Here is a 15000-nt window from a genome sequence, read left to right as displayed (position 1 = left end):
GCTGGTACTTCGTGAACGAATGGCTGTGGGACTACCTGAACAAAACAGACACCAACTTCGGAGGTGCCTTCGTCGTCGACTCCATCATGAACTTCAACCAGGAACCCAATTCTCAGGACAGCTCCGAGAACTTCCGCATGGTGAGTTAGTTCCTCCACACAGCCCACTAAAGTCTCTTAATATCAACAGAGGGTAAAACTGCATTTACGCCGATTGTACAAACAAAACCACGTAGTTTACAAGCGTAATAAAACCATTGCAGATGTTCCCGGAGACGTTCAACAGCATGGCCAAGGACAACATGAGAGGCAACTTCATCGGCGTCGTCACACAGCCCGACGACAAGTCCAAGCAACTGAAGGACCAGTTTGTGGGTAACTATCGCAAGGTAAGGGTCGGTTTGTGGCTATAATTGTAATTGTATCTTAGGTTAGGAAGCAGTTGTATTGCACGGGATCTACTGTAGTTCATCCATCTATGGGCTTGTGTACTGTAACACTCACGCACTCTCTCTCTCTTTCTCTTTTAATAAGATGTATAGAATTCTAGATTTTTTCTGTGTAGTGACCACAGAGTGAGATAAATGAACAGACAGATTGATACAGATGGATACACAGATAGACTGTATGCAAAAACACTCACGGTTTCATTATGCAATTTGCATAACTAGAATGTAAAAAATCGTCTTCTATATCGGGACTAATACATCTATCTATATATATACATACACACACTTCTCTCTCTCTCCTCACACACACATGTACATATCTCCATATATGTGTGTCTGTGTGTTTGTGTGTTTGTACATGTATGATATACACTCAAATGCATATACCCTCATGCACAAACACACATGCACGCACGCTTTCACACACACACACACAATCGCATACATACACACTCAAACATATATACACACATACATACTTGTGCGAGCACACGCACGCATTGTAACACACACACACACACACACACACACACACACACACACACATATATATATATATATATATATATATATATATATATATGTATATGTATATATACATACATATATATATATATATATATATATATATATATATATATATATAGACACACATCTATCTGTAAGTATATATTTATTCAAACATATACACATGTGTCTATTTATCCATATGTATATATACACATACATACATATACTTACATGTATACACATATTCTCAATGCTTGTTTCCTACAAAACATTTCTCCCGCAGGATCGCAGGAGGAGGCCCTTCCGCCTTGAGGACATGACGCTCCCTACCAAACTCCATCAGAACCAGATCATCTCCGAACTGACCACCCAGGAGACCGTTGAATTCTGGTCATTCCAGGTCAACGGAACAGCTATGCCCCTTCCGGCTGTTCTGATTAGTGACACAGGTAATGTAGGAAGGTCTAAAAGGGAGAGTGAGAGTGGGGGTCAGATGGTGAGAATGTTGAGAGGGAGAGAAGGAGGAGGGGGGAGAGAGAGTTGGGAGGGGAGAGTCAGTGTGTGTGTGTGTGTGTGTGTGTGTGTGTGTGTGTGTGAGAGAGAGAGACAGAGAGAGAGAGAGAGAGAGAGAGAGAGAGAGAGAGAGAGAGACAGAGACAGACAGACAGACACAGACAGTCAGATAAACAGACAGAAAAAGGGTGTAAAAAAAGAAGAAAAAAAAAAAAAATATTGATCCTCATCGAAACCTAAACAAATTTCCTCATAAAGCCGCCCGCCCTCCACACAGAGAAACTTCGAGAGATGCCTGAGAGTCCTTGCGGATCTAAAGTCTGCCCTGCTAAGGCCTGGTTGACGGAAGAACGGGAGGAGTTCCTCGTCGCCACCGTCAAGGGACTCACTGGTACCCTTCTGCGCCGTCAGGCTACGCGTTTGCCTGGTGAGTAATGTAATCGTATAAACTATAAAATATTTTCCGTGTAGAAGTATACGCCTTTGAGTGATTGTAAATTAAAACCAAATATCTTTCCGCCCAGCTTTGAGCCTGCGAGGATAGAAAGGGTGTAGAGATTAGAATAGCGATTGCAAAAAAAAAAGAAAAAGAAAAAAAAAATCAGAGATGTTGCCATTGGTGTAGCTTTCCTTGCTATATGATATATTGGCACGATATTTTTTTCACGATTTTTAGTTTTGTTCCTTTCATTTACATCTTTTTTTGTGTGTCCCCATCAGATATAGTTGACAACGGTAGCGAGGCTGCATCACTTCCATCGCTTTTCACCACCATCTTTCTTCTGCTGATTGGGCGCTTTTACCAATAAACCGCCAACTTTCTGTGCACGCAAATGCCCAACACCAGCGAGCTCTTTGCCGCCTTGTCTCGGTTTCTCTGTTATTCCGCTGACAAAACGAGAGGTTTTTGGAACTGCTCAATGCCAAGCCTTCAGTCGTGCAGTAAGAAAGATTTTCCTAACTCCTCTATTTATTAATTGAGTTAGATATTATTTAAATTAGAACAACTGAAAAAAAGTGTTACGGAGAATGGAAAATTTACTAGATTCAACACCATATTATTTACTTTGGTATTTGTGTTTGAGTGATTGTAAACCATTGTACAGACTTTAACTAGTAGGTATTACTTCATCAGCTTAGGCAATAAGTTACTTGTTTGATCTTTTCTCATTATCTTCTTAGTATATAGAATACTAAGTGGACATTCTTTTACTTGTTCAAAAACAGTGACAAATAACCATCAGCCATTGGATTACATTTGACAGATAAAAATACCTGAAATTTTACTCTGGAATATGTTGTATAACATTTTGTTCTGCCTGTTATATACATTAAAGTGTTTGAGTACATTTTTTTTCAACTGAACACATTCCTTCTTTACTCTAATTTCAAATAAATGTCAACACACTTCTAAATATCTATGTATCTTTTCGTGATCGCGTATATGTGGATTGATATATATTTCTGCATATAAATGGAGAGTATGGAGAGAAGTATTTAATTTTACACATTTATTCATAATGATATGCATTACATGATAGCCCATGAATAAATGGGATTTGATGTTGCCTCATGTTACTGCAACATCCGTTTTACATCATACATTAATTTATCATGCATTTTTATTTATCTTACAAGCTGTATACATAGATCTTTAAAGTCACCTCTTATTCATTAAATTCACTTATAAAACTAACCACACACTAATCTATATATAACATAGGCACATTTACATTCATCTATACCAGGTGCTGTACTTAGTGCAAAATTTGAATCATGTTTACAATAGTTAATCCTTAATTCTACTGATTTTCATAAATTAGATTTTCTCCGCCATTACTGTTCCAGATTTATAACTAGACATAAAGTTATCTCTTCGTTGCATAATTCGATTCCATATTCCTTTCTTCGTGAAAAAAACATGAATATACATTCAAGAATACACAAAGACACTCAAAAGTACAGATGCAGAGACACAGACACGCACCCACAGACATCCTCAGTACACAGAGATACGCACACACACACACACACACACACACAAAACTCTACACAGAGACACCTTCAGTACACAGAAACAAACACACTCTCAGTCCACAGAGATACACACACACACACACACACACAATCCCTCAGTACACAGACACACGTACGCAGAGACACACCCTCAGTGCACAGAGACACGCACACAGATACACCCATAGTACACAGACTCGCATAATACATGTAGGAAGTAGTGTTTCCGGTCAACTAACCTGAACAATTCGTCCAGTTATATTAATCATAATCTCTATGTACACTTTTAGCAGTATATTTCAATGGTAGTCATTCCTTACTATTACTTTAATTTGCTTATTTGTTATTCAAGTAAAAAAGAAAGTATGCACAATCATTAAATGACTTGTTATAATCACATGACATAGGTAGTTCTTAGTATAACTTTGTTTTATTTGTATACGTAGGCATTTTTTTCTGAAACTTGACTAATATCTGGCTTTCACGGTAAGTTTATTCATAACAGAATAAATAAATAATTCAAACCGAAGACATTGTCAGAAAAAATGCATAGACACTTCTGATGAAGAATAATTTTATGTGGAGAGATTCGCACTTGAATGACATTTTAACCTATGTCAAGACTAAAATTCCATGTGCTGATGACAAGCCGGGACCCTTAAATTGCAATGCTAATAATGGTTTCAGAACATTTATATCAGAATTAAAGTAGCATGTAAGAGTAATAACAAGTAATGATAATGAAGGTATGCATGGGTACCTAACCTGGGGGCCATGGAGCAATATGGAAATTATGACTCATCTACAGTCAGGGGCATTAATTGGGGGGTATTTGCCCCCTCCCCCCCACTATGATTGTTGAAGTGACGCCCATGTCTACACTACCTACGGAGAATGATCTCTAACATGTCAATAAACTGGAATCTTTCTATTTATTTTTCTTGTACTATATTCTTTGGCAACATTCTACTCTTCGTAGCTAATAGTACCTGAATCTGGAAAGATAAATACTGGACGATGATCATACATTGGTAGGGGGCTACAGAGTAGAGAAGGTTAAGAACCACAGCAAAAAAGTGACAAACCGGTCATATCGTTCCTCCGAGTTAGGTTAAATTTTAAAAATCTAGGCCGAAATGACGGTTGGGTGAAACGTTTAAAAATCCACCCCCACAAATAGACTCATCCACACACACATACCAGGTTTACATAGCCACGCGCACACACACACAGCCAAAAGGCACGCGAGGAGACAGGCAAATACATCCTCAGATATATCATAAAAGACCACATTCTCCCACAGACCCCTTGTAGCTTGCAGAGGTGCCTCGGGCGTGAAAGTTATTATCTTTACTTTTATCTTTTGTGTCATCACATGGCTTAACGTATAATCCCGCTGATAACAGTAACACAAGCGATAAGGAAAAGGGGGGTTGTCACTCCCAGTCCCCCACTGGCAGATGTAACAGGCAGTCCTGAGGAAAGAAAAGAATAAGAATTGGGGGTTTATGTTACTCGAGACTGTTGACTTACTATTACCTGTACTTCTCAACATATTTTTTACACTATTGAATCTTTTAAAAGATACTATAATAACGATACGTTGATATTAATTCGACATGATATCAAAAATTAATCAACACAAGTTAAACTCTCCGTGCATCTCATTTGGAAGAGACAAAGAGCGTAAACATATACGCACTTTCAGTCTGAAGGTTGAGCAAGGTATTGGTGACTGCTTCAATGGTCTTGGTGATGAAAGCTTCGCGTCCCCTTGTGAGGAAAGCGGCCGGGGTGCAAGGCCTGTCGCAGACGTCCTGGGACATGCGGTACACGTCTGGATATAAAGGAAAGAAAAAAATGTAACCTGTGTGTGTATGCGTATATACACATTTATAATAAAGTACATACATATGCACACGCACACGCACACACACACACACACACACACACACACACACACACACACACACACACACACATATATATATATATATATATATATATATATATATATATATATATATATATATATATATATATATGTATATACACATACACATATATTTGTATATATGTATAGTAATATATAAATATATATATATATATATATATATATATATATATATATATATATATATATATATATATATATATATATATACAAATGCGTATGTATGTGTACAAAAATGAATATGTGTGAAGGACACATAAAAATATATATAATAAAACGATTATAACAAAAGAAAAACAATATCTGCCCGAACCAGATTATATAGCGACCCCATTAAAGAATGGGACAAAACTACAGCCAAAGAAGAGGAATATATTGGCGTGTGTGTGCCACCCGCGCTTCCCCAACCTGTGTCAGTGAGCAGCAGCGCAGGCAGGGGCACGAGCTTCTCTGAGGGCCTGAAGGACCAGAAGGGGTAGTGCGACTGGTGGTTGAACATCTCGAGGACGCCGACGAAGGAAAGCCCGTCCCTCACTGGCATGGACTGCAGCCTGAACATTTGGGCCTTGCGATCCTGCAGCAAAAACAAACGAGATTTTTTTTTTCTTTTTTTTTTTAAGATTCACGCGAATTCAATCGACAGGCTTGGACTGAAAGTTTACTTGAACACATAAAAAATACATAAATATATACATAAAGACGGAAAAATAATAATTTTGCATAACTTCATACTATTGGTTCTATGTCACTACGCAACTCTCATAGCAACTACGGTCGCTATGAGCTGGTTTCAAGAAATAGACATGGGGAGGATAATATGAATAAGATCCCAAGTTTCAAAAGACGAAGTATATATAGAAAAAAAGCAACGTACAAAAAACAGCTTGGTTATTCACTCACCTTTTCGTAGTTGGCCGTGAACTTGTTGGCCAAACCGATGCTGCGCGAGTCCTCCCTGGTGAACATGGCCAGGAAATCTCCCGTGTTGTGTGAATTAGCGATGGCCGAGGATGCTTTCGGGAACGCCTGCGAGAGAAAATATTTTGAATAAATACGGATATTTTGAACAGATGCGAATTTTCTGGAGAAATACGAACATTTTGAACAAATGCGAATGTTCTGGACGAATACGAATATTTTGAACCGATATCTCAATATTTTGAATAGATGCGAATATTTTGAAGATACCTTAATATTTTGAGCAGATCAATATTTTGAATAGATACGAATAATTTGAACAGATACCTCAATAAATATCTCTTTTTATTATATGTATAGCTGATGTTAGAGTTGCTCTCATGCAATGAATATTACGAGTGTAGGGAAATATGATCCAGAATTTCCAAAGATAAAATTAAACATAGCATAATTTTTGTTTAACAGAGAGGCATACTGTACATATGAGATATCAAAAGTATTTAGAGTTATTTGAGAAGAGTCAACTAAACACTAAGCTCCAAAAATAGCCGACTAGAAACGAAACAATTTAAAAAACGTGATATACAAGAAAGTAAAATCATAAAACATAGAAAACGGACTTCAAAAGGCGGAAGAAAACTTACATCACTGAACTCCTGTACAACGTACTGAGAGTTGCTCTTGGTGTTAAACTTGCTGATGGAGTCGAGAATAATAGCACCAGCGAAGTTGTTAGACGTCTCGTTGATGTAAGGCCACAAAAACTGATGGAGGAAATTGTATGACCCGGGCTTACCAGGGTGGTTGTTGCCCTGTGGGAAGATAGAGGGGTAACTTCTGTAATCTGGAAAGTATTTTTTTTTGACACTAACCCCCCTTTTATTTTTATTCTCTCCTTCTGTCTCATTCTCCCTTTCTCCATTCGTCCCATTTTCTTTGTCCTCTTTATGTTTATTTTGTATATCGTAATAATATTGATAATGAAAATAACAGTAATGATAATGATGATGATAACAACAACAAAACTAATAATAATAATGATAATAATATTAGTAATACTAACAATATTATTAATGATTATAATAATATTACTAATAATTATAATAATATCAATAATGGTAATACAAGTAGCAGTAGTAATATTAGTGGTGGTAACAGTAGTGGTAGTAGTAGTAGTAGGAATAGTAATTATGATAACAGCAAAAGTAATAACCATTATCATAATCACAATTTTAATAAAAATACTGATCATCACCATCACCATTAGCACCAGTTATACAAAAGGGAAATGGCAGCGATACAACCAACACACACATTCACGTAGTCCCGAACTTACATAGGCTTTGACGTTCAGGTCGAAAGCGACGAAAATGACGGTGTTCAGTCGCTCGAACGACCCCTCCGCGCCCGTCTCGTGCATGTAGTGTCTCGCCACCTCCAGGAGAGCAGCCACGCCCGCGCCGTTGTCCTCCAGGGGCAAGCTTTGCAGGGGCGTGTCGTAGTCTGCTCCGACCACCATGACAGGACTGCCCTCTGCTCCCGCCGCGACGCCTATGATGTTCTCACCAGACACCTGAGGATTTTTTTGTGTGTTATGGCTCTTTGAAGAAGGTTTTGTATAAATAAATGTCTTTTTTGAGAAAGATTTTGCATGAATACCTATTGCTTTTTTTTTTTCTTTTGTCTATTTTGTTGTCTGTCTGCCTTTCTCTCTCTCTCTCTCTCTCTCTGTCTCTCTCTCTCTCTCTCTCTCTCTCTCTCTCTCTCTCTCTCTCTCTCTCTCTCTCTCTCTCTCTCTCTCCTCCGCCCCCCTCTCTCTCTCACTCTCACTCACTCTCTCTCTCTCTCTCTCTCTCACTCTCTCTCTCTCGTTCTCATTAAACCCTGATTAGCCTCATTTCTCTCTCTCTCTCTTCTCCGCCCCCCCCTCTGTCTCTCTCTCTCTCTCTCTCTCTCTCTCTCTCTCTCTCTCTCTCTCTCTCTCTCTCTCTCTCTCTCTCTCTTCTCCGCCCCCCCCCCTCCGTCTCTCTCTCTCTCTCTCTCTCTCTCTCTCTCTCTCTCTCTCTCTCTCTCTCTCTCTCTCTCTCTCTCTCTCTCTCTCTCTCTCTCTCTCTCTCTCTCGTTCTCATTCAACCCTGATTAGCCTCATTTCGATGGAAACCATGACGTCAGAGCTGAATAGAAAGGCGACACCGGATATTTGCATCGCTCCAACAGGAAGACCAATCAACAGAGATTCAGTCTAAAAGCGAAAAGATGCAAACGAACACACCGCCTTTGCCAACCCCGCGCGAAAACTCAAATCCCGCGCGAAAACTCAAATCCCGCGCGAAAACTCAAATCCCGCGCGAAAACTCAAATCCCGCGCGAAAACTCAAATCCCGCGCGAAAACTCAAATCCCGCGCGAAAACTCACCGTAAGTTCATCGTACAGGGGTTTGAGGACGGTTCTGAAGGTGTGGCCGTAAACCTGGAGGCCGAGTTCGCGGAATTTTTCCTTGATATAGCGTCGGGCCTCCAAGCGCGGTTCGTCGGACGGTGCCATGGGGTTCCTCACGCCGTCGAGGTGCTCCAGGTGCGCTTGCAGTTGCGTCTTCTGCGCCAGGGAAGAAGCTGCGAAGCCTGGAAGTCCCGGTTAAAAAATTTAGGGAACAGTGCATCGGTTTTACCTGTGTATGCGCGCGTTTCACATACAATATTATCTCTTCGAAAGATAAATAAATAAAGAAAGTGAAGAAATATATGAATGAAAGATAAATAAGAATATGAATGTATTAGATAAAGTTAAGAATAAGAATATAATAAAGTTAAGAATAAAAATATAAAAAGAATAAGAACATCATAGATAAAGTTAAGAATAGGAATATAATGGATAAAAATAAACAATAATAAAAACCTTCGTATCTGTATTCTTTTTTCCATAAACGCATTTATCTTCATAGTATACACATAGTATGCCCGTAGACCTTAGCACCGCAAAAATAGTGTGTGGGAGAGTAGCATGACTAATGTTCCAGAGAGTTCTCCTGTTTGGGACAGCAAGTGTAAACATCGCCATGGGTCGCCGGCAGTGTGACGTCAGCGGGCAGAGCCACCTGCTTGACGCCGTGATGGCAATGAAAATGGCGAAGAGGAGGCGCCGGCGGGATCAACAACAATGGCCTGCGTTTCCCGATTGTTGTTCTGTTTCCGTGTCACTATAACGTCATGAGCAGGAAGCCGTGGCGACACGGGCTTGGGAATACAATATCAGGGTCGAACACGTACATCTGCGTTATAACCTTGGGCCTGTGTGTTATTTTAAATGTGTTTTGGGTTCCTAATGTGAGGACGGACTGCCTTGCGCTTGTTTATTTACACAGGTAGAAGCGGACAGATCTCATAAATCGAAAGCTTTTTCTGACCTACTCGAACTGACCAATAAAACCGCCCGTAAGAGATAAATAAATAATTAAATAAAAGCTATCCGAAATATAAATCATTTCTAAATGGAGATAAAAAAAAAAACATTTTATCTCAGAGCAGTGCATGGCGTAGACAGAAAATTCACGAACCAAAAGCTTTTAGAACTTGGACACCAAGGGGTTTGTATGTGCTTTGTGGCTGGCGAGGGCGGTGTATAAACAACGCACACACACACAAACACACACATGTTCGGGTCCGGTTTTCACGCCGGGCTAGGATGTTCAACAGGAAGATGTCATCACAGCGGGTAAATACCGAAGGGCGGAGTCCTCTCGCATACACAAGGTCCCGGACTCTCTCTCTCGCTCATTACCTGCCGGGACTCTCTCCTTCTTTACCTGCCGGGACTCTCTCCTTCATTACCTGACGGGACTCTCTCCTTCATTACCTGCCGGGACTCTCTCCTTCATTACCTGCCGGGACTCTCTCCTTCATTACCTGCCGGGACTCTCTCCTTCTTTACCTGCCGGGACTCCCTCCTTCATTACCTGCCGGGACTCTCTCCTTCATTACCTGCCGGGACTCTCTCCTTCATTACCTGCCGGGACTCTCTCCTTCATTACCTGCCGGGACTCTCTCCTTCATTACCTGCCGGGACTCTCTCCTTCATTACCTGCCGGGACTCTCTCCTTCATTACCTGCCGGGACTCTCTCCTTCATTACCTGCCGGGACTCTCTCCTTCATTACCTGCCGGGACTCTCTCCTTCATTACCTGCCGGGACTCTCTCCTTCATTACCTGCCGGGACTCTCTCCTTCATTACCTGCCGGGACTCTCTCCTTCATTACCTGCCGGGACTCTCTCCTTCATTACCTGCCGGGACTCTCTCCTTCATTACCTGCCGGGACTCTCTCCTTCATTACCTGCCGGGACTCTCTCCTTCATTACCTGCCGGGACTCTCTCCTTCTTTACCTGCCGGGACTCTCTCCTTCATTACCTGCCGGGACTCTCTCCTTCATTACCTGCCGGGACTCTCTCCTTCTTTACCTGCCGGGACTCTCTCCCTCATTACCTGCCGGGACTCTCTCCTTCATTACCTGCCGGGACTCTCTCCTTCATTACCTGCCGGGACTCTCTCCTTCATTACCTGCCGGGACTCTCTCCTTCATTACCTGCCGGGACTCTCTCCTTCATTACCTGCCGGGACTCTCTCCTTCATTACCTGCCGGGACTCTCTCCTTCATTACCTGCCGGGACTCTCTCCTTCATTACCTGCCTTTGACTCTCTCCTTCATTACCTGCCGGGACTCTCTCCTTCAGCTCTCAGAACTTTCGCATTTGTTCTCCGGGTGCAGATGCCGCCCCGGATGTTTCAGAAGTGAACGAAAGATTTACAAAAAAAAAAAAAAAAAAAAAAAAAAAACGATGAAACATGAGCGTAATAATATGTCCTTCCATGCCCTCAACGTTACGTAATTCAACGGTCGTCTCGTTCAGTCACTCCAAACTGCCGAATAAGGATGCCGGTTCTCCATATTTTCCAAATAATCGTGATAGTCACTATTTCTCCGAATATCCACGGAAACACTTGCGAGTCTGTAATGTTATCGCAGCTGCAGACTCCAGGCCAGTGAAAGGAGAGATGGGAAGGGTAAAGGAGAGATGGGAAGGGTAAAGGGTTATAGGCAACAGATAGGCATTACGCTGAGATAACGCTCATACTAAGGATATAAAGCTGATGTTAAGGATATAAAGCTGATATTAAGGATATAAAGCTGATGTTAAGGATATAAAGCTGATGTTAAGGATATAAAGCTGATGTTAAGGATATAAAGCTGATGTTAAGGATATAAAGCTGATGTTAAGGATATAAAGCTGATGTTAAGGATATAAAGCTGATGTTAAGGATATAAAGCTGATGTTAAGAATATAAAGCTGATGTTAAGGATATAAAGCTGATGTTAAGGATATAAAGCTGATGTTAAGGATATAAAGCTGATGTTAAGGATATAAAGCTGATGTTAAGGATATAAAGCTGATGTTAAGGATATAAAGCTGATGTTAAGGATATAAAGCTGATGTTAAGGATATAAAACTGATGTTAAGAATATAAAGCTGATGTTAAGGATATAAAGCTGATGTTAAGGATATAAAACTGATGTTAAGAATATAAAGCTGATATTAAGGATATAAAGCTGATATTAAGGATATAAAGCTGATGTTAAGAATATAAAGCTGATGTTAAGGATATAAAGCTGATGTTAAGGATATAAAGCTGATGTTAAGAATATAAAGCTGATGTTAAGGATATAAAGCTGATGTTAAGGATATAAAGCTGATGTTAAGGATATAAAGCTGATGTTAAGGATATAAAGCTGATGTTAAGGATATAAAGCTGATGTTAAGGATATAAAGCTGATGTTAAGGATATAAAGCTGATGTTAAGGATATAAAGCTGATGTTAAGGATATAAAGCTGATGTTAAGGATATAAAGCTGATGTTAAGGATATAAAGCTGATGTTAAGGATATAAAGCTGATGTTAAGGATATAAAGCTGATATTAAGGATATAAAGCTGATGTTAAGGATATAAAGCTGATATTAAGGATATAAAGCTGATGTTAAGGATATAAAGCTGATGTTAAGGATATAAAGCTGATGTTAAGGATATAAAGCTGATATTAAGGATATAAAGCTGATGTTAAGAATATAAAGCTGATGTTAAGGATATAAAGCTGATGTTAAGGATATAAAGCTGATATTAAGGATATAAAGCTGATGTTAAGAATATAAAGCTGATGTTAAGGATATAAAGCTGATATTAAGGATATAAAGCTGATATTAAGGATATAAAGCTGATATTAAGGATATAAAGCTGATGTTAAGGATATAAAGCTGATGTTAAGGATATAAAGCTGATATTAAGGATATAAAGCTGATATTAAGGATATAAAGCTGATATTAAGGATATAAAGCTGATGTTAATAGGATTAATCACAGGATGAATGACAATTTTATATATTTTTTTCTATATTCTTCAAAATGCAAATAAACAAGCACGTGTCCGAAGATCAGATATATATCTATCTTAAGAAATTAAAGATTATTATAAACGTGATTTTTTTATCTTTTACAAATAGGTCATTGGCTGAAAATACCACCCCGCCTCAGCCACCGTGACTCCTTGTAACTTTGTGTAGGCTTGTAGTATGTTTATATTGAAGAAAAAACATTCTCGCGAGGTGATGAGACACAGTGTAAACTATTTTCTTACACACTTTCGCCGTCTCTGATCTCTCCACCTCCCAAAACTACACTGAATTCTCTCCACTTCACACCCAGACCCTTATGTGGTGATACAGTGTAAAATAAAATGCAAAAATAAAATGCAAAAATAAAATGCAAAAATAAAATGCAAAAATAAAATGCAAAAATAAAATGCAAAAATAAAATGCAAAAATAAAATTCAAAAATAAAATGCAAAAATAAAATGCAAGAATAAAATGCAAGAATAAAATGCAAAAATAAAATGCAAAAATAAAATGCAAAAATAAAATGCAAAAATAAAATACAAAAATAAAATTCAAAAATAAAATTCAAAAATAAAATGCACACGTGGACAAAGTAGACGAATTCGGCCCGGATGAGAAGGGAGAAATTTCGAAATGATTAGAAAGGAAGATCTTTGTTGAAAGAGGAAATGGGTTGGGCAAAGGGGGCGATAAGAGAGCTTCGAGAGAAGGGGTAAAGTGTGCAGTCTTATGTGAATAAAAGAAAAAGAGAGTCATTAATGGATGAGAAATCGTCTATAGCGGCTAAAATCCTTACAATAATTCGTTAGTAGAAGACCGATTGAAAAGCACAGTGATTAATCTATGGTGATAATTTTGTTATCATCATCATCATCAATAACAATAATGAAAATGATAATGATAACACTGATGATAATGGCTATGATATCAATGATAATCATAACTAAAGAATAATACCAAAAAGAAAGATGATAATGATAATGATACTGATAATAATGATAATTATAACACTAATACCAATGATAGTAATGATGATGATGATGATGTTGATAATAGGAATAGGAATAATCAACAATAGTAATAATTGCAATAAAATAATAATGGTAATAATGATAATGATGATGATGATAATGATAATGATAATAATAATAATAATGATTATAATAATAACAATAATGATAATAATTATAACAATAATAATGATAATAAAGAATGATAATAATGATAATAATAATGATAATGATGTTAATGATAATGAGCATAATGAAGATGATGATGAGGATGATAATGATAATAATTTAAATAATGATGATAATAATCATAATGACAATAATAATAATAATGATAACAATAACAATAATAATGACGATGATGATAATTATTGTAATGATAATAATAATAAAAAAAATAATGATAATGATAATAATGACAATAATAATATTGATAATAATGATAGTAATAATGATGATAATAATATAATAATAATAACAATGATAATGAAAATAATGATAATGGTAATAATACTTATCATTATTATCATTACAATGATGATAATAATGAAAATAATAATAACAATAATAATGAGGATAACAATGATTATAGAATCAATACTAGTATGAATTCTGGTGCTATTACTAATTATCATCATCATCATCATCATCATCATCATCATCATCATCATCGTAAATATAATTATCAAAATAATGATAATGATGCTAATAATGACAACACTAATCATGGAAGTAATATAAGTAATAACAGTGATGATAATGCCACTAATAACGATGCTAATAAAGACTATAGAAAAGACAAAAAAAAAGGAATAATAACGATGCGGATAACTATAAGGAAGCCTGAAGATGATACTTATGCATAAGCGTTAAAGCCATTTGCATTGTTGATTTTGAGAAACGTAAAAAGAAAATGAATGAAAAAGAATTCCTTCACGGTACTCTGACGATCTTTCAGTCATTCATACCTTTCTCTTCAAGCTGTTGGCTGAGCATTAAATAGGGGAGCATAGAGTGTAAAGGTCAGAAAAAGGTGTGGATGAAGGAAGGAAATGGTTCCTGCAGGTTAATTTTTTGCCTGATAAGATAAGGTGTCTATAGCATGTTATAAATAGTTCATAACACGGTCGAATAAGCTACACAGAACTTATAAGCATCACCAATGGAAGTCATATTTCGTGTAGTTATCTACT

The 15000-nt window shown here is 37.9% G+C and overlaps 2 protein-coding genes across 2 annotated transcripts in view; one reads left to right on the top strand and one right to left on the bottom strand.

Moving 5' to 3' along the window:
* LOC113814469 (uncharacterized) overlaps positions 1 to 2820 on the top strand; it is a 4321-nt gene extending 1501 nt beyond the window's left edge. Inside the window, exons 4-8 of the mRNA XM_027366500.2 lie at positions 1 to 140; positions 263 to 388; positions 1242 to 1407; positions 1749 to 1898; positions 2192 to 2820. The exon at positions 1 to 140 is cut by the window's left edge and continues 22 nt beyond it. Coding sequence (XP_027222301.2) covers positions 1 to 140; positions 263 to 388; positions 1242 to 1407; positions 1749 to 1898; positions 2192 to 2280 — 671 coding nt within the window. The 3' untranslated portion in view covers positions 2281 to 2820. The remainder of the gene's footprint in view (positions 141 to 262; positions 389 to 1241; positions 1408 to 1748; positions 1899 to 2191) is intronic.
* A 147-nt stretch (positions 2821 to 2967) lies between these two features.
* LOC113814470 (uncharacterized) overlaps positions 2968 to 15000 on the bottom strand; it is a 13047-nt gene continuing 1014 nt past the window's right edge. The window contains exons 2-8 of the mRNA XM_027366501.2: positions 8776 to 8981; positions 7696 to 7932; positions 7004 to 7171; positions 6342 to 6467; positions 5850 to 6015; positions 5190 to 5324; positions 2968 to 4962 (exon numbers count right to left, since the gene is read on the bottom strand). Coding sequence (XP_027222302.2) covers positions 4868 to 4962; positions 5190 to 5324; positions 5850 to 6015; positions 6342 to 6467; positions 7004 to 7171; positions 7696 to 7932; positions 8776 to 8981 — 1133 coding nt within the window. The 3' untranslated portion in view covers positions 2968 to 4867. The remainder of the gene's footprint in view (positions 4963 to 5189; positions 5325 to 5849; positions 6016 to 6341; positions 6468 to 7003; positions 7172 to 7695; positions 7933 to 8775; positions 8982 to 15000) is intronic.

Source organism: Penaeus vannamei, chromosome 2, assembly GCF_042767895.1.
Source record: "Penaeus vannamei isolate JL-2024 chromosome 2, ASM4276789v1, whole genome shotgun sequence".
NCBI lineage: Eukaryota > Metazoa > Arthropoda > Malacostraca > Decapoda > Penaeidae > Penaeus > Penaeus vannamei.
This window is presented reverse-complemented; position numbering and strand designations above follow the sequence as displayed.